The sequence below is a fragment of the Brassica napus genome, chromosome C3 (genome assembly GCF_020379485.1).
Source record: "Brassica napus cultivar Da-Ae chromosome C3, Da-Ae, whole genome shotgun sequence".
Taxonomy (NCBI): Eukaryota; Viridiplantae; Streptophyta; class Magnoliopsida; order Brassicales; family Brassicaceae; genus Brassica; species Brassica napus.
In genome coordinates this window covers 62,974,843-62,995,641 of record NC_063446.1, presented here as the reverse complement: position 1 = coordinate 62,995,641, position 20,799 = coordinate 62,974,843, and the positions used below count along the sequence as shown (strand labels likewise).

Sequence of the window (20,799 nt, the reverse complement as noted above, 5' to 3'; positions counted from 1 at the left end):
CAAGTGGGAGATTGTAAGGAATATTTTCTTTCCCTATTTTATAGTTATTCGCTTTCTATTGGAATATTGCTATTCATTAATATATTTGGTGACCAATGAAATTGGAAATGAATGAGTAATTCCTAATTTATCTCTACCTTGATGGACGGTTGAGATTAATCTAAAGGAAACCATAAAGAGGAATTAGGTATTCTCTCCACTTATAAATACATATCTTTAGACCATCATAAAGATATCCTAAAAGCAACGACTAACGTTATAGGCGAGGCGAGAGAAACCTAAGAGTTCCTAAGAAGAGATTGAGATGTTCATCTTCCATTCGGGATTCAATCCATTCAAGAAGATTCTCAGGCAAAATGAATCTAGGTAATTCTATAAACATGCATATGATTCTATTATGTGATTAACCTAGATATTTAAAGATGCTAAGGTTCATGTAAATTTAACTTAAAAAACACACTTGCACATCTGCATTGATTGAGTTTTAATAGAACTTCTCATATTATAAAACAGAAAAGGTATAAAAAAAAGAAAGAGAATCAATTAGGCGTCTATGCCAAAAAAATAAAACTAATAACTTTACCATTGAACTATCATGGTGTCAGTGAAGACTTTACAAAAATCCAGTCTTTGTTTTCAGGATTTCTCGTCTTTTCTCTGATCAGTACAGATCTGGTTATGAGAAAACTACAAGAGGACTGAAGCAAGTAACAAAGAGACTCATGGAATCTCTGCAGTTTTTTTACCATTTCTGTTTTATATCAAATAATAATATTTTTTGTAGAAGATGAGCTAAGAAGGCTGTAGAAGGACAGTCACATCATAGTATGTCCAAATAAGGCATTGGAATCCTGTTGCACTCTTTCGGTTAACATTATGAATAGAATTCTTTTATATTACTCTTATTTTTATTGGAATGTCGATAGTTTATTTTCCTTTATATAAAAGAATTCTATTCATAATGTTCCCGACTCTAAGGATCAAGTTATACACAGTCTGTGTAACACAGACTTACAAAGTTACAATCTAACTGGGAAGAATTCCATGTTCGTACATCGAAATCTAGATGTACCACTTGGTTGGCTAGGTAGGTTTGAGCAATATAGTAAAAAGTTTTTGTATCTTAAATAAAATGCAAATAAGGAAAGATATTATGAAAACATATATTCGACAGTAACACAGAGGGCAAATCTCCAAAATATCACTTTTCTAAGTTTATATCACAAAAATAGCACTCCAAAACTAAAATGACCAAAATAGCACCATTCTAAGTTTATCCTTTGAAAATTTTAATTTTTTTATTTTTCAAAATTTGAAATCTTATCCCCAAAATCTCATTTCTCAACTCTAAACCCTAAACCTTAAACTCTAAACCCTAAACCCTAAACCCTAAACCCTAAACCCTAAACTCTAAACCCTAAACCCTAAACTCTAAACCCTAAACCCTAAACCCTAAATCCTAAACCCCACCCTTTAACTCTAAACCCTAAGTTTGTGATTTTTGATAAAACATTAAATGCTATTTTTGTGACTTTTGACCTTGAGCGTTAGTTTGGGAACAAAACTTGATTTAGTGCTATTTTTGTCTTTTTCTCTAACACAAATTATATGCTATGTGTATTGGACGGCAAAAACCTGTCAGCTGTTAAAGAAAGAGTTAACAATTACATTCTACAGCTGTTTTAACAAATACCCAAATTATCCAATCCAACTGTTACACCAATGGGAAACAGTATTAACGGTTGATTTCTAAGCAGGTTCGTTGATTACAAATTATATAATGGCACATCTATTGTACAAAAGAGTTTTTTTTGTCTTGAATAACATTCATTAAAAAAAAAAAGATTACAAATTATATTTCTTCTTATGGTAAAATTGAAGGGGCAAAAACTATTTTTATGCTTTTCAAAAAAAAAAAACTATTTTTATGGAAAAAAAAAGATAGCACTATAATAAATGATGAAGGAGAAGAAAAGAGTAGCATTATTAGACTAGATGTGCCGACGGACAAATGCGAAAAAGTTTGATTAAACTAAATTGTTCTTTTTGTTAAAGTTGCGAGTCTTGTGACACATAACCGAAGCTAGCAGGTAGACTGATGTGATGATATTCCCATATTTCTTCTAAGAAGTAGTTTCATACTTATAAATTATAACAAGTTTGATTTGGGGTCAACTTTGTCACGTGAATGAAGTTGTTAGTGATGGATGGCTTATACATGAATACTCTCGCAGTCAGGCAAAAACATTCAGGGCATCTCCAACAATAACATCAAATTTGACGCTAAAATTACACCAAATTTAATGTTGAAATAGCACCAAATTTGGTGTTTTGGTGTCAAGATTTTTTTGTCATCTCCAACAATGACACCAAATTTTACACCAAAAATAATATTATATATTATTATTTGATATTTTTAGTTTAAATTTTTTATATTTTTATTATTTGTGATTGATAAATAATTATTTTATCGTATCTAGATTATTATTTATATTTTTATTATTTTGAGTGATAAATGATTATAGTCATTAAATAATTTATTTTGAAAATAAATATTAAAATACAAATTTAATTTTTTAATTATGTGAAAATAAACTTAAAATATAAATAATACAATATATATTTATTTAGTTACAAATTTTATAGCAGTTGAACTATATTATTAAAAGAAACATATTAAAATACATATTTTAAATATTTGGTGTGATGAATAGTGATAAAGATACAAATAATACAATACATTTTGGTGTGATGAATACAAATAAAACAATACATTTTGGTGTCAATTTTTTTTTGTCATTACCAGCAATGACACCAAAAGTAATATTATATATTCTTATTTGATATTTTTAGTTTTAAATTTTTAAAATATTTTTATTTGTGATTGATAAATAATTATTTTATCAGATCTAGATTATTATTTATATTTTTATTATTTGTAAGGATAAATGATTGTAGTCTTTTAATAATTTATTTTGAAAATAAATATAAAAATACAAATTTCATTTTTTAATTATGTGAAAATAAATTTTAAATACAAATAATACAATATATCTTTATTTAATAACAAATTTTATGGCAATTGAACTATATTATTAAATAAACATATTAAAAGATATATTTTAAAGATTTGGTGTGATGAATAGTGTTACACCAAATTTAGTGTAATACTATTCACATTACACCAAATTTGGTGTGATAGTGTTATTTTTGGTGTCTTGTTGGAGATGAAATTACACCAAATTTGGTGTTTTGGTTTCTCGCTGGAGATGGCTTTAGGGCCCCTGGCCGAAAAGAAATAATGTTAGTTTACGTGTCGCGCGACCTGCGACCTGCGACTAAGATTATGTTCGTTTAGGTGTCGTGCGACATGCGACTTGCGACCTGCGACTAAACCTGCGACCTGTGACTAAAACTATGTTCGTTTACGTGTCGCGCGATCTGCGATCTGCGACCTGCGACCAGTCCCGCGATCAAAATTTTCTTAATTTTTAGTCGCTGTTTTTTTGGGCGACTTGAATAGGAACCCGCGACTGGTCGTGCGATCAGTCGCGCGACATCAAAACAAACAACAACCTGCGACTTGCGACATGCGACCAATCGCAGGTCGCATGTTACGCGACATCAAAACGAACAACAACCTACGACCTGCGACTGATAGGTAAATGAACATGGCCAATATAGCCTTTTGGCAAAAAAACAATTTTAAAAAAAAGGGTTTTTGCCAAAACTAACCCACAACTTGATTTTAACCCCAAACTTATACCCAAACTTGAATCAAATGCAAAACTAACCTAAAAGCCTAGTGAAATTACAGCTCAGCCCCTTGTGACCAAACAAAAAAACAGAAGCCATTTTTACGAATATAGCCCTAGTAAATCGTCTGAGTCGTCTGAGATGTTGGAAGTCGTCTGGACGACTGAAGTGTAAGTCGTCTGGTACCGGTTTATTTTAAAAATAATTTATAAATCTTGTAAAAAAATATTTTGATGCGTGAAAAATAAAAATCAAGTAATTATAAACAGTTTTAAGTGATATAAATTAAGATATGATAAAATTGATTTGTTTTGAAGATAGATGAGTGGAAGTAGTGAATCATGAAATACTTTGGTTTAGGAGTTTGGCAAACATATGTTGTAGTATTGTATGTATTGTTAGGGTTAGATTTTGGAAAACTAAAATGTTTTTTTCAAAAATTAGTTTTCACCTATATGTGTTTATTTATGTGTATAGTAAACACTTTTCAAGTTTGATTTGATTTTATGAAGTCTTTAATTAGATAATTAAGTTTAGGGGTTATGTTTAGGGTGTGGACGACTTATATTTCAGTCGTCTGTTGAATAATTTACTCGGACGACGTATATTTCAGTCGTCCACATCGTACCGAACCTTTAATTTTACCAATGTACGTTTTAACCTAACCGGATCATTTTACACGGACGACTTACATTTCAATCGTCTGGTGAAGAAATTAAAACAGAAGACTTACATGTAAGTCGTCCAAATATTCCGCCTAAAATTTTTTTAAAAAATTATTTTCCCGCTTAAATAATTTAAACCAGACAAGTCTTCTATTTTAGTTTCCCGCTAAAAATATTTAATTTCATGCTAAAAATATTAAACTCTTCTGGACGACTTACATGTAAGTTGTTTGTTTTAATTTCTTCACCAGACGACTGAAATGTAAGTCGTCCAGTAAGTCGTCTGAGTCAAAAATATTTAACCTAATTGGATATTTTGTCTCCCTATATAAAGAAAATTTTACACATTCTCTCTCCTCCTCTCAAATGGCTGCAACAAAAATGTAATGTTCATCATTCTATAACTCTCCAACCTCTCTCTAATCTCTTTGACTTGAAAACACCAAACTTTATATGAATTTTTCAGTTTTGTCTCATGTATTTCTTACTAATCTATCTCTTTTGCAGGTTTTTAATCAAATGGTACTCATCTTCCACTAATTTAAAGGTAAATCTATTAATTTTAGATATGTATTTTTGTGTGTTCTACAAATGTAGATTTATCTAATCTTCCACTCATTTTCTCTATTTTTAAGTCATTTGAACGTTTTTGGATATGCAGGTTTTTCAGATCTGGATTTGATATGCAGGTTTTTCAGATCTGGAAGACTTCTTGGACGACTTACCTGTTAGTCGTCTGGAAATCGTCTGGACTTCTTGGAAGTCGTCTGACAAAGTCGTCTGGACTTCCAGGAAGTCGTCTGGACATCCAGGAAGTCGTCTGGACTTCCAGGAAGTCGTCTGGACTTCCAGGAAGTCGTCTGGACTTCAGGAAGTCTTCTGACGAAGTCTCCCTTTCATAATAGATCTGAGCGTTTTGGTAAGTTCTTATGTCTGATTTTTCTTCATTTGGTAACTTCTTGTTGTATAAAGTTCTTACTTTTTTTCCAAACTAAAACTCTCCAAACCCACTCTAATCTCTTTGACTTGAAAACACCAAACTTTATATGAATTTTCCAGTTTTGTCTCATGTCTTTCTTACTAATCTATCTTTTTTGCAGGTTTTTAATTAGATGGTACTCATCTTCCACTAATTTAAAGATAGATCTATTATTTTTAGATATGTATTTTTGTGTGTTCTGTAAAGGTAGATTTATCTAATCTTTCACTCATTTTTTTTGTTTTTAAGCCATTTGAACGTTTTTGGATATGAAGGTTTTTCAGATCTGGATTTAATATGCAGGTTTTTCAGATCTGGAAGACTTCTGGGACGACTTACCTGTTAGTCGTCTGGAAGTCGTCTGGAAGTCATCTGGAAGTCGTCTGGACTTCTTGGAAGTCTTCTGACAAAGTCGTCTGGACTTCATGTAAAGTCGTCTGGACTTCATGTAAAGTCGTCTGGAAGTCGTCTGAACTTCCTAAAAGTCTTCTGACAAAGTCGTCTGAACTTCCTGGAAGTCGTCTGGACTTCTTAGAAGTCGTCTGGACTTCTTAAAAGTCGTGTAGTCTTGTCTACTCAAGTGGAATCCAAGCTTGTCTTTGTAGAGGAATGATCTATAATAGTTTTGTTTGTGGTCTGTTTTGTGAATTGCATGTCTACTCTTTTAGTTGTGATTTTTTTTGTAAAATCAGTAATAATGTTTTCCAAGATGTATTAAATGTGCTAACAATGTGTTTACACATTTACAAATCAATGAAATAATAGACTTCAGTAGCCTTTTTCTTATCTTTGGATCTCTCATATGCAATAATAAACTCCAATGGCCTTTTTCTCATCTTAATAAACAAGAATGTTGGTAGCTTTATATTGATACAACATTTTAAGAAGCATTTTAACCCTTCTTCCAACTCATAACAATAGTCATCATTATTGTCTATAACAATAATACTTAAGAGATGGAAACAAACAATAGTAACTAGTCAAAGCATATCATATTTTATTATAAGTTTGCGTTGAAAAACTTAGTCAAATTTAGTAAAACTAAGGGAGAGAACATATTTTGTAAATATGAGTTTTACATATCTTGAAGTTACTTATCACTCTTAAAAATACAAGTTATTCAAAAACTAACGTAGAAGACTTAAAAACTAGCGGAGAAGACGCGGACGACTTCAATCTAAGTTGTCCAGACGACTAAACTATACGTCGTCTGGTCAACGCAGAGGTTATTTTTGCAATTGACTTTGAAATCTGTTATTTCGGACGACTGAAAAATAAGTCGTCTACTATTGTTTGGCTAAAAAAAACTCCAAAAAAGCTAGACGACTTACATTTCAGTCGTCATAGGTTAGTTTTGCATTTGACTGGATATTTCAGAAGTTTGACTTTTCTGGACGACTTACATTTCAGTCGTCTAGTGAAAATTAAAATAATAATATTTTTTTAAAAGTAGACGACTTACAGTTAAGTCGTCATAGGTTAGTTTTGCAATTGAAAAAAAAAACTTCAAGATTTAATTATATACAGACGACTTATAATTCAGTCGTCCACGAGACGACTGAAATGTAAGTCGTCCAGGATTTACGAGGTTTGACCAGAATCTCGGAAAAAATCCTGGACGACTTACAAGTAAGTCGTCTCGTGGACGACTGAATTATAAGTCGTCTGTGTATAATTAAATTTTGAAGTTTTTTTTTTTTTTTGCAAAACTAACCTATGACGACTTAACTGTAAGTCGTCTACTTTTAAAAAAGATTATTATTTTAATTTTCGCCAGACGACTGAAATGTAAGTCGTCTGGGGAAGTCAAACTTCTGAAATTATCCAGTCAAATGCAAAACTAACCTATGACGACTGAAATGTAAGTCGTCTAGGTTCTTTGAAATTTTTTTTGAAACCAAACAAAAACAGATGACTTAACTTTCAGTCGTTTCAGGTTACAGATTTCAAAGTCATTTGCAAAAATAACCTCTGCGTTGACCAGACGACTTCCAGGTAAGTTGTCTACAGCCAGACGACTTCCCAAGTAAGTCGTCTGACGAACAGATCTGAAAAAAACTCGATGTCATACCTTAAATTGGTGAGATAAGTTCCTTAGCATACATAAGGCTTCTCCAAGCACACAGAATCACAAACGAAAGTAAGCCACCCAGAATCGTTAGCTTCTATGACTCTATGAACCATAAAAATTAGAATCAAAATCTTGGTTTTTTTTTAGCTCATTGTGGAGAGAAAGTGAGAGATATGTTGTGTTTAGTTCACAAGAATGGAAAAAGAAGAAGGGTAAATCGATTTTGGGAGCATTAAGAGCTTCAAATTGGTTGTTCATGGTGGTTGTGGTATTGATGACAATGGCAATCTTGTAATTACTTGAAGATGATGAGGGTGAGAGAGTAAAAATGTCATTTTCGAAAAAAAAAGAAAAAAAAATTGATGGCATTTTCGTAAATTATATGAACTTGTGGGGTGAATAGGGCAAAACCAATTTTCAAAAAAAAAGGAGGTTAGTTTTGTGTTTGACTTTAAGTTATAGGTCAATTCTGCAAAAAGCCCTTAAAAAAATTAGTTAAAAATTAAAATTTAATGTAAACATATAGCTATTTTATTATTTTGAATGAAGATTTTCAAGATAAATTTCTTTTTTAAAATATGTAAAACTAAATTTGCTAAAAATATATTTATATTTTTGTTTATTTAAAATTTTCAGTCAAATTGTAAAAAAAAAAAAATTAAATTAAAAAAGTGGATCAAGTTAAATATGCCTGGACACAACATTAAACTAGGGGGAATATAATTAAACTAGAGTAAGAAATCTTTAAAACCGTGATATGTGGTAGTTTAAGGCCGGGCTTGTCTTAAAGCAAAAGGGTTACCTCAGTGTATCTATAAATTCCAACATGTAAATGTATTTTATATCCCTAGGCATCGTATTTTCAACGAGAAAAATCATTTCTTTAAATTGATGCTTAGCAAAATCGACATACTTAGCTCCTAGAACGAATAATAAGGAAGAACTATTACGAAGGTGATTGGTAGTTGCTGTACTTTCTGTCCAAATTTATTTCTATTTATTTCTACGACACCAAATTCAGAGCAATCAAATTTTAATTTTTTTTTGAAACCACAGCTCTTAAAATAAGCTATAGCTGTACAAGTGCTCTGCAGAGCCAAATATCCAAAGCAATTATTTAGTGCTTTCCATAAAATTTTACAGCAATAAAATCTAAAGCCACAGCAAAAAGTATACAAATTTTTTTCTACAGCAAAAGTTGTAAAGATACAGCCATTACCAAACGGACCTCACGTTCGTAACTATGTATTTTTCACCAGACCTTTAACCAATAGCACCATGAGTCATTCATTTAAAACTGATGATTCGATCCTGTTGATCATAGGTGACAACTGGCAATTACACTTTCTCATTTAGCTTGGTTACCGATTTCCATCAAATCATTTGTAGAGAAGAGGATAGATTAAGATACTATAGCATCAAAATAAATGTTTCCTATAACCATGGTACGATCTCCAAAACTTTCTAGGTACAAAACTAATTACCGATTTCCACGAAATTTATGCATCTATGACCAGATTTGAAGTAAGATGATACGTTTATATGCAGGGACAACGAAAATTCAAGATTGATCAAGAAAATTGGAATATCAAAAAGGAGAGGGAGCTACCTTCAGTCCAATCATAGAGAATCAATAACCCAATTTGTCTACCGCATCATACATTCATTTAACGAGTTTAGTTTGAATTTTGGTGACTCGGTATTTGGATGAATGATTGGGAAGCTAATTGGATCATATCACAACCTGTGAATGGACTCAAGGAAGCTCTCTATCTATCGATTCCCTACATGTATGTATTAGTATCTGAGTGTCAGTATATGTGTTTGTTTGTGTGTGTGTGTATGTACGCTATATATGGATGGATTTACAAGTCTAAAACACTAGCAAACCAGAGAGCATGATTTTGATAAATATTATGCAGCAAGATTTGATGGAAAATAAACAAACCCTAGATCTCATCTAAAAGTTAAACCAATCGTAAATAAAACGTTCATTACAATAAGAGAGTTTGGAACAAGAGAATAATGAAAAATAAGAGATGAAATTTTGCATGTTTGAATGGATGCCTTATGCATATATGGATGGAGAGAATTGATGTGAGAGGTAAAGAAGAGCCTAAATAAAAGAAGATATACTAGACAGAGAAAGAAAGAGAGTAAAAAATGCAGATTGCGAGGAAATACACAACGGCAACAACAAGCATGCAAACTAGTGACGGTTTTTTTATAACTCCAAATTTTGAACCTTTTAGAAAAATTGTAGGAAAATAAGGAAAATTCTCTAATTGATTACATATATATTTTTCTTAACTTCATTGGTACGTGTACCTGGACAGAAACAAAGATAATGTTAGGAATCTGACAACTATATTATGTGTATAGTGTAGTTTAGAGCACTTGTATTCCTTCAAATTTTATAAAAGTTCTTAAACAAAACAATATTAATATTTTAATACAATTTAGTTATATATTTAAATTTTAATTAAAAATAAAATTACACCTATAAAATAAATGTTTCATGAATTTTAACTTTTCTTCACTCTTTTATTATTCTTTACCATAAGTGGTTATTTCAAATAGACGTTTTTTTTCTGATCAACCCAATAGACGTATTCTTAAACCTTAATAGTGACCTTTCCTCATCTACAAACCTTTATACCTATAAAATTGAAGTACTTACACTACAAGAAAACACATGCTTAACGACGAAAATTAACGAGGAAAAACAATCCTCGTAAATTTGCGTCGAGTTTACGACGAATTTACGTGAAAAACTAAAGTCATCGTTATTTCCTCGTAACGTAACGACAAAACTGTTTCGTCGTAAAGTGGATGTAACTTTACGAGTATTTTACGAGGAAAAACTATTTCCTCGTAAATACGACGTAAACTTTGCGTGGTATTTACGAGGGAATAGTTTACGTGTATTTAGCGAGGAAATTTTTGAATCCACCAACTTTATAGGTGTTACACGTTTTTTTTTCCCACCTAATTAATTTTCGTCGTAAATTCATAGCAAAATTACAACTACCAGATTCGAATTTTCCTATAAATATGGATGTTTAAACATCATTTTAAACACACCAACAACAAAAAACGTGAAAGAAAAAAAAATGGCTGGCTCCGGGAATATTTACGAGTTGCGGAAGTGGATGTATATGCATAGAGATGCTAACGGGAGAGTGACGAAAGAATACCTTGCGGGTCTGGAGACATTTATGCATCAAGCAGATTCAACACCGCTCGCCCAAGAAAGTGGTAAGATGTTCTGTCCTTGTCGGAAATGCAACAATTCGAAACTGGCAAACCGTGAAAATGTTTGGAAGCATTTAATAAATAGAGGTTTCACGGCAAATTACTATATCTGGTTTCAACATGGAGAAGGTTTTAATTATGATCAGAATGAAGCTAGTAGTAGTAATAGCAATTTTCAGGAAAAAGAACCGGTTGATCATCATTTGCATAATGAACATAGTTACCAGCAGGAGGAGATGGTAGATTATGATAGGGTTCATGATATGGTAGCTGATGCATTCGTAGCTCATGATGGAGATGAAGAACCTAATATAGATGCAAAAAAGTTTTACGAAATGTTAAACGCGGCGAATCAACCACTTTACAGTGGTTGTAGAGAAGGTCTCTCTAAATTGTCGTTAGCTGCTAGAATGATGAATATTAAAACTGATCACAATCTACCTGAAAGTTGCATGAACGAATGGGCGGACTTGTTTAAAGAGTATTTGCCGGAAGACAATGTGTCTGCTGATTCTTATTATGAGATTCAGAAACTGGTTTATAGTCTTGGGTTGCCTTCGGAGATGATAGATGTTTGCATCGACAACTGCATGATCTATTGGGGAGATGATGAGAAGCTAGAAGAATGTCGATTCTGCAAGAAGCCACGATTCAAGCCGCAAGGACGGGGACGTAATAGGGTACCGTACCAAAGGATGTGGTACCTACCAATTACAGACAGATTGAAAAGATTGTATCAATCAGAGCAGACTGCTGGAAAGATGAGATGGCATGCCGAGCATACTCAGACGGATGGTGAGATGACTCATCCATCAGATGCAAGAGCCTGGAAACATTTCAACAAAGTACATCCAGATTTCGCTAGCAATATCCGGAATGTGTATCTCGGATTATGCACAGATGGATTTAGTCCGTTCGGAATGTCAGGGAGACAATATTCATTGTGGCCAGTCTTTCTTACTCCATACAACCTGCCACCGGAGATGTGCATGCAACGGGAGTTACTATTCTTGACCATATTAATACCTGGTCCGAACCATCCAAAAAGGTCCCTGGATGTTTTCCTACAACCACTGATAAAAGAGTTGAAGGATTTGTGGTCAACAGGGGTGAGGACGTATGACTGTTCAACGAAGACGAATTTTACGATGCGAGCGATGCTTTTGTGGACCATAAGTGATTTCCCTGCCTATGGGATGTTGTCTGGATGGACTACACATGGGAGATTAGCTTGTCCATATTGTAATGGAACGACAGATGCGTTTCAACTGAAGAATGGTAGGAAGACAAGTTGGTTTGATTGTCACCGTCGATTTCTTCCCATTGGCCATCCTTACCGAAGAAACAAGAATTTGTTTAGGCACAAAAGGGTTGTGAGAGACACTCCTCCTCCATATCTAACTGGAGAACAAATTGAAGCGCAAATCGACTACTACGGAGCTAACGAAACAGTTCGTTGGGGTGGTAATTGGCATGTCCCTCGTAATATGCCAGATTCTTACGGTGTTCATCACAACTGGCACAAGAAGAGTATATTTTGGGAGTTGCCATATTGGAAGGATCTTCTTCTGCGCCACAACCTCGATGTGATGCATATAGAGAAGAATTTCTTTGAGAACATCATGAATACAATATTGAATGTCCCAGGGAAGACAAAAGACAACATAAAATCGAGGTTGGACTTGCCGGATATTTGCTCAAGAAGCGAGTTACATATTAAAAGCAATGGACAAGTTCCCGTTCCGATATTCAGATTATCTTCAGAAAAAAAGTCGGTGTTGTTCAACTGGGTGGCATCAGAAGTGAAGTTCCCCGATGGGTATGTTTCGAATCTCTCTAGATGTGTTGAAAAGGGTCAAAAGTTCTCCGGGATGAAGAGTCATGATTGTCATGTATTTATGCAACGACTACTGCCCTTTGCATTTGCGGAGCTACTTCCAACAAACGTACATGAAGCACTTGCAGGTACGTAGTGTATTATATCACAATAATTTACAAAATAATATATGACTAACAATGTGTTTAATTTTTTTTTGAATATAAAAGGCATTGGAGCATTTTTCAGGGATCTGAGCACACGCACTCTTAAAGAAGAAGTTGTGGAACAGCTTCAGGAGAACATTCCCATCTTATTGTGCAACTTGGAGAAGATATTTCCTCCCGGATTTTTTGACGTCATGGAGCATCTAGCTGTCCACCTCCCATATGAGGCATTGCTTCGTGGACCTGTACATTACGGATGGATGTATCAGTATGAGCGAGCCATGAAATATTTGAAGGGAAAAGCAAAGAACCTCGCCAAAGTTGAAGGTTCTATAATTGCTGGAAGTTTGACGGAAGAAGTTTCTCACTTCACATCGTACTACTTTGCGTCAAAAGTACGTACACGGAGAAGAGCTCCAAGAAGATATGATGATGGTGGTGTTGCGCCAACATATGCAGTTGCTGGTGTTCCAGACATCTTTAGCCAGATTGGGCGACTCGGTGGGAAGTGTAAAGAGGTTTGGTGGTCGAGTGAAGAAGACGCTCATAGTGCACACACCTATATTCTACTCAATTGCGAAGATCCATTGATGCGTTATTTTGAAAGGTAACATATATTGACACTTCGAAACACATATAAGTATAATTAATTGTATAATTGCGAGAGATTCATTCCTATAAAATGTGATTTTACAGCCTATTTGTTTCTCAAGTCGAAGAAACATTTCCTGGTATATCCACAAGTGACGTAGACAAAAGGAAAGATCAACACTTCATTAAGTGGTTGCGGAATCAGGTATTAACTAAAACTTTTTTTTCATACATTATCTGTATTTCATTAACATTCTCTTTATTTTTGCAGGTTGATTATGACGACGACGATGCAGATTATCCTAAGTGGTTACACGAAGTAATTCAATCTCCACTTGTAAAGGTCACCACATCACAGATGTATTTCACACGAGGCTATACTTTTCATACATATGACTATGGTAGACAGCGGGCGACCAGTAACTATGGAATATGTGTGAAAGGGGAAACAGATTTCTACGGGATCTTGACGGAGATTATTGAAGTCGAATTTCCAGGGATACTGAAGCTGAAATGCGTCCTCTTCAAATGTGAATGGTTCGACCCCGTCGTCAACAGAGGTGTTCGGTCTAACAAATTCGGTGTAGTTGATGTCAACGGTGGACGAAGGTACAACAAATTCGAGCCTTTCATCTTAGCTTCACAAGCAGACCAAGTTAGCTTCCTTCCATACCCTCGGATGAGAGATTCAGGTATAAATTGGTTAGCAGTGATCAAAGTTACACCTCGAGGACGAATCATCAGTGGAGAAGAACCACCATTGCAAGAAGAACAGATAAATGAAGTCGAGGAACCTGAACAAGAAATTGATGACATCCTTCTCATTGATCCGCATAATCACGAGTACGAAGATCTTACCGATGATGCCACAGACGAAGCTGTTGAAGACGAGTTTAATGAAAATGATGATGTTTCTAGTGATGACGAGAATGTCGATGTATCCGATTGATGTATTTGTTTTATGAATAAGATGAGGGAGTTTGTTTTATGAATAAGATAATGTGGGGTTTGTTTTATGAATAAGGTAATGCTGGGAGTTTGTTTTATGAATAAGCAAATGTGGGATATTGTGGTTTGGAATGGAAATAAAGATGGAGTTTGGAATATATGAAGTAGAAAATAAGGAATATGGGGTTTCGGTTTTTGGTTTCGGGTTTTGGGTTTTGGGTTTCGGGTTTGGGCTTTCGGGTTTCGGGGTTTGGGGTTCTAGGGATATATGAAGTAGAAAATTAAAGATGGGGGTTTGGAATATATGAAGTAGAAAATTAAAGATGGGGGTTTGGGTTTGGGGTTTCGGGTTTGGGGTTTCGGGTTTGGGGTTTCGGGTTTAGGGTATGGGGTTTGGGGTTGGGGTTTCGGGTTTCGGGTTTCTGATTCTAGGGATTTAAACATAACACTCGTTAATTCTACGTAAGCACAAATCGTCGTAAAGTCCACGCAGGATGAAATCGTCGTAAAGTCCACGCAGGATGAAATCGTCGTAAAGTCCACGTAGGATGAAATCGTCGTAAAGTCCACGCATGATGAAATCGTCGTAAAGTCCACGTAGGATGAAATCGTCGTAAAGTTCACGCAGGATGAAATCGTCGTAAAGTCCACGTAGGATGAAATCGTTGTAAAGTCCACGTAGCATAAAATCGTCGTAAAGTCCACGTAGGATTAAATCGTCGTAAAAACCACGTAAGACAACGAGGAAATAATGACGAAACCTAAAATTAAATATGAGGTTTGGAATATATGAAGTAGAAAATTAAAGATGGGGGTTTGGAATATATGAAGTAGAAAATAAGGAATATGGGGTTTGGGGTTTCGGGTTTTGGGTTTCAGGTTTCGGGTTTGGGGTTTCGGGTTTCGGGTTTCAGGTTTCGGGTTTGGGGTTCTAGGGATATATGAAGTAGAAAATTAAAGATGGGGGTTTGGAATATATGAAGTAGAAAATTAAAGATGGGGTTTGGGTTTCGGGTTTCGGGTTTGGGGTTTCGGGTTTGGGTTTCGGGTTTCGGGTTTGAGGTTTCGGGTTTCGGGTTGGGGTTTCGGGTTTGGGGTTTCGGGTTTCGGGTTTCGGGTTTGGGGTTTCGGGGTTGGGGTTTCGGGTTTCGGGTTTGGGGTTTGGGGTTTCGGGTTTGGGTTTGGAATATATGAAGTAGAAAATTAAAGATGGGGGTTTGGAATATATGAAGTAGAAAATAAGGAATATGGGGTTTGTGGTTTCAGGTTTCGGGTTTCGGGTTTGGGGTTTCGGGTTTCGGGTTTGGGGTTTGGAATATATGAAGTAGAAAATTAAAGATGGGGTTTGGAATATATGAAGTAGAAAATAAGGAATCTGGGGTTTGGGGTTTCGGGTTTGGGGTTTCGGGTTTCGGGTTTCGGGTTTCGGGTTTCGGGGTTGGGGTTTCGGGTTTCGGGTTTCGGGTTTGGGGTTGGGGTTTGGGGTTTGGGGTTGGGGTTTGGGTTTGGGGTTTGGGGTTTCGGGTTTCGGGTTTGGGGTTCTAGGGATTTAAACATAACACTCGTTAATTCCACGTAGGATGAAATCGTCGTAAAGACCACGTAAAAAGATTTAAACATAAATCACGTTAATTCCACGTAAGCAAAATCGTCGTAAAGTCCACGTAAAGAAAAACACGTGCCTTTGTGATTCCTCGCCATTTCCTCGTAAAAAAAACACGGGCCTTTGTAACTGCTCGCTATTTCGTCGTAAATTTACGACGAATTTGCGACGATATGTAATCTTATATATACACCCGACCGCTCACTCTTTCTTTCCTCTCTACTTCCTCTCTACTTCCTCTCCATTTCGTAGCAATGGTAAGCCTGATTCCTCTCTAATTTGGTTAGTTTAGGATAGATTAGGTGGTTAGTATAGGGAATTTAGATAGGTTTGCGGATTTTATGTTATTTAGTGTTGATTAGGTGGATAATGTTGGAAAATATATTGTTGATGTTAATTTTAAAAATTTCATTTTTTTTCCAGGTTCGAAAAGGAAGACTTACTGCCCATTACAGAGAGATCTTCGGTGAGCCGGGTAGTCGTTTAGACCCGGCCTCTTCTTCCGCTCCCAGTTCTTCGGGCCAGGAGACTGTCCCCGAGACTCAGTACACTCAGAGAGTCTCTGGGTCTACTTCTTCTAGTGCACCATCGGCTCCTCATGTGCCTCCTCCGATGCCTCCTCCTGTGCCTCCTCCGATGGCACCTCCGATGGTCGCTGATATTCATCCTGATCTGATGGTGCCTCCGAGTGCTCCTTACTCGCAGTACACGGTAGAGGACATTCTCAGTCTGCCAGGCAGAGAAGGTTTACCAGTCATCGACCCAGACCGACCGGACGGAACGTTGTGGTATGTTGCATTAATTTTTTTAATTCGTTTAAATATCTTTTATAACATTAAAAAATAATTTATATTTTAAATTTGTATTTTCCAGGTGGGGGGTTGACGGATGTCTTGCATCGGACGTAACCGACACGATCAAGGGTTACTTCTCCATGGCACATCCAAACTGGAGTAAGACGCCTCACTACGTCAGAAAGACGTGGTTCAAAATTTACGCTGTAAGTTTCTATTAATTAATTATATATATTTTAATTTTTTCATGATTTATATATATACTTTCTAAAAAACTAATTGTTAATTTATTTTTTCCAACAGCAAAAATATAATTGGGCTTTGGGGATCACTGAGAGGGTGAGGAAGAAGTTTAACGCGAAAGCGAAAGTTCGCTTGTTGGACACGGTCTCCAACTGGAAGGGTGACTGGATCGTGAAGGGGTATGAGCGTGGCAAACCCGCTGAGCTCACCACGGACGTGTGGGATGGCCTCATCCGTTATTGGCGCCTTCCTGATTCGATTAGAATCGCCCAGGCTTGCTCTAACTCCCGTAACACGGTCGATGAGCACGGGAACGGGCCGATGCTTCACACTACGGGCCAAAAACCCCACGCCGGTGTCCGTTTGGAAATGGTAATTAAATATTTTATTAAATAATTTTTTTAATAATTATATTAATTTATTCTAACTTTCTTAACTGTTTTTTAGGCCAAAGAGACGGGACATCTCCCGTCTCTTATGGAACTTTACGAGAGGACCCACAAGAACAAGGCGGGCGTATTTGTAGATGGCAAGTCCGAGCAAATCTACAACGACGTAGTTGCTCGGGTTGAAGACCGCCAGACTCAGCTGACCCAGCAGTCTACCGACGGATTACCCGTCACCTTATCCACACTTGAAGTGGATAAGATTTACGAGGAGGTAAATTTTCAAAAAAATTAATTTTTAATTATTCATTTAATTTAACTTTAAATATTTACTTACAATATTTATTTTTTGTTTTTAAGGTTGTCCCTAAAAAAAAGGGACGGACGTTGGGTATTGGTTCCGTCAACGATGTTCCGAGAGCGACATCGTCTTATGGTCAGCGACGGGATGATGAAGTCACGGAGCTGCGTAGAGAGTCCGCTCAGCTGCGTAACGAGTTGACCGCGACAAAATCTCGTATGGGTGGAGTCGAGGGCTTCTTGGACGTTATTGCGGCCACAAATCCGGAATGGGAGTCCATGTTGAGGAACATGCGACAACAACATCCCATTCATGGCGAGTCATCCGACGACGTACATAACGAGGCGGATGTTACGAGGAGGAGTGATGAATTCTACCGGGCGATGAACGACCCTTAGTTTTTTTTTTGTTGTTGTATTATATAAATTCAAAACTTATTTATTTATAAAATATTTTCATATGAATTTATGTTTATTTTGAATTTTAATTTATTATTAAATTAAATAATTTTAATTATTTTTAATTATATTTTAAAATTCTGTAAAATAATAAAAACGAAGTAAATTCGTAGCTAAAGTACGACCTCTTTACGTGGAAATCTTACGAGGAAATGACGAAAAACAGTTTACGAGTATTTTACGAGGAATTATTTACGAGGAAATAACAAGGAAATGTTTACGACCATTTTACGAGGAAATCATTTCGTGGTTGTTACGTGTATTTTGCGAGGAAAATCTTTCAAGGTATTTACGTGTAGATTACGAGGAACTGTTTTCGAGTTATTTACGAGGAATTGTAGCGACGTCCTTACGAGGAATTGTAGCGACGTCTTTACGACGAATCGTTCTACTTCGTCTTTACGACGAAATATATTCCTCGCTAAGTTACGACGAATTAGCGAGGAAATATGTGTTACGACGGACGTGTAACGAGCAAACGCGTTTCCTCGCTAATTCATCGTAAAGCCTCTTTTACGACGAAATAACGAGGAAAACCGCCCTCGTTAAGATTATGTTTTCTTGTAGTGTTATTAGTCTCTTTGGCTTATATTACTAGTCTATATACTCTTATTCGCATACTTAGTGTTAAAATAACAAATCATATGCTATTAGAATTTTTTTTTCTTCTAATCCACTATTGTTATAACATTTACATACAAAGGTACATTGTTGATCAACGTTCATGATCACCCTTCACCCCCATTTTCTTATTTTTGAGGTCCCTTACCCATATAAATCATGTCCATTTTCTTAGGCGACTTACCTAATGAAATGAGTCACCAAGAGAGATTGGAAAACATTGCAACCTACTGACCAAAAAAACATTGAGACCTAAGGAATATTCCATTTACCATTTGTCTGAAATGGCTTAGACGTTCTTAATCACCTTTTGTTAAATCTTGTCTTTACTTTAATTCTATTTTATTTCATCCAACGCCTAGTTTTTATTTCATTTTAATTTGTTATTGATTCTCCATTTAAGTGTGTGTTTTAATTTTGAAAGAAAACATAGAGAATCTCTCTTTTATTCAGATCACTGACTTTGCAAGGAATTTGCATAGGCTTTATCGTGGACCGACTCCAACCCGTCTGAAGCCTGCCCTCGCTCACCGATCATATCTGGTTCATTTGGCTAGTACAAAATCCAATGGGGGTTCCGTTGTTCTTAGTTTTATTACAAACACAAAAGTCCTAAGAGCACCATTATCGCCGTGCGTTAAGGCGTCTCTTACGGTATTTTGGGTTTAAAAATAAATGAAAAATACATAATTATAGAGGAGCCGTGTCTTAATTAGGGTAAGGAAAAGGCGTTCCTTGTTGACACGCGTAGGCATTTGAGAGGTCAGAAGAATTGTGTTCCTTCTTCGTCGTTTCTCTCTCCTCTCTCTCTCTCCCTCGCGAAAATTCTCTCCCGGTTGGAACCTCCAATCCGAAGACGGCACGAAGAGACGAGATGAAGCTGCGGAGGAGACGAGAAGCTTCGGAGGAGAGATGAGATGAAGCTTAGGAGGAGAGAGCTTCCGGTAGTGAAAGCGGGTTGGATTGTATCGATGGTGATCTTGTTAAAGGTAATCACTTTTGTACTCTGCATCATCCCAATTCGTCTAATTTTAATTTATATTGATTCTGGATTCTGGGGTTTCATTGTCCTTAGGTTTCATGATAATGAGGCCTCTTTCGAGATTGATAGTTCCTTTTAGTCTTGATTAAGTAGCAAGCTTACTGTTATTTGACTCTCAATATCTTTTCTTTTATATGATAGTTGTCTTAGATAGCTATGGATCAGATAGTTAACGTGAATGAGTTTCAAGAGCTGGCGAAGCTCGTTCTCCCTAAGATGTACTATGAATTCTACAGCGGTGGAGCAGAGGATGAGCACACTCTCAAAGAAAACGTGGAAGCTTTCACTAGAATCATGTAATATCAGTTATCATTTTTTTGGTTTAGTGGGTGACAACTATAACAACACCTATTGACTACCTGTGTGCTTTGATGTTCAGGTTTAGGCCTAGAGTTCTTGTTGATGTGAGCAAAATAGATACGTCTACAAGCATATTGGGTTACCCTATCTCAGCTCCAATCATGATTGCTCCAACAGCTGTGCATATGTTGGCTCATCCAGAAGGAGAAACCGCGACGGCGAAGTCTGCAGCTGCGTGTAATACTATCATGGTACTACGTTGTTTATTGGAATACATGTTTTGCATTCTGTTTGAGTTCAAGGTGGTGAAGAATATAGTTTTTCTTTTGTAAATTTTCAGATAGTATCATTCATGACATCATGCACTATTGTTGTTAAATGATTTTCTACTTTTCATGTTTTTGTAGATTGATATCTCCAAAGATGAAGAACTTTGAAGGTTTATTTTCAACTGAACTCCAACCTGTGAGTAGAGCTTTCAATAAAGGCTCATGTAGAACATAACCTTTACATGTGGTTGACGTGATAACTTTTTTTTTTCTTCTCAGAGTGAAGGTTCAGGGATTGAAGCCTTGGCCTCTCGTGCACTTGATGCTTCCTTTAGTTGGAAGGGAGTGAAGGTTCAATGTTGATGTCATCATCTCTTGCATTAACTTTACACTAGCAGTAGGGTTTAAAATTCTCTAGAAGAGTATGATGGTAGTGTATCTGCATGACTTATCTCTCTAATGTCTAGAGTTTTGTTGATGTTTACAGTATTTTTAAAAACCCCAAAAATAAGAGACTTGCATTGGAAGTACTGA

General features: G+C 35.8%; 1 protein-coding gene across 1 annotated transcript; it reads left to right on the top strand.

The window, feature by feature from the left end:
- The first annotated feature begins 19,320 nt into the window (after window positions 1-19,320).
- LOC106380594 (peroxisomal (S)-2-hydroxyacid oxidase GLO3) lies at window positions 19,321-20,799 on the top strand. Its single transcript, XM_013820383.3, has 5 exons — window positions 19,321-19,643; window positions 19,838-19,992; window positions 20,076-20,247; window positions 20,404-20,461; window positions 20,545-20,799. Exons 2-4 carry the CDS (start codon window positions 19,853-19,855, stop codon window positions 20,431-20,433), a joined length of 342 nt encoding a protein of 113 aa, XP_013675837.2. The 5' UTR covers window positions 19,321-19,643; window positions 19,838-19,852; the 3' UTR covers window positions 20,434-20,461; window positions 20,545-20,799.

What these genes read in the sequence shown, in the direction of transcription:
- LOC106380594 (XM_013820383.3), top strand. Translation starts at nt 19,853, where the DNA reads ATGGATCAGATAGTTAACGTGAATGAGTTTCAAGAGCTGGCGAAGCTC. An exon ending in GAAGCTTTCACTAGAATCAT is followed by an intron (nt 19,993 to 20,075) that starts GTAATATCAGTT and finishes TTTGATGTTCAG; the next exon opens with GTTTAGGCCTAGAGTTCTTG. An exon ending in CTGCGTGTAATACTATCATG is followed by an intron (nt 20,248 to 20,403) that starts GTACTACGTTGT and finishes ATGTTTTTGTAG; the next exon opens with ATTGATATCTCCAAAGATGA.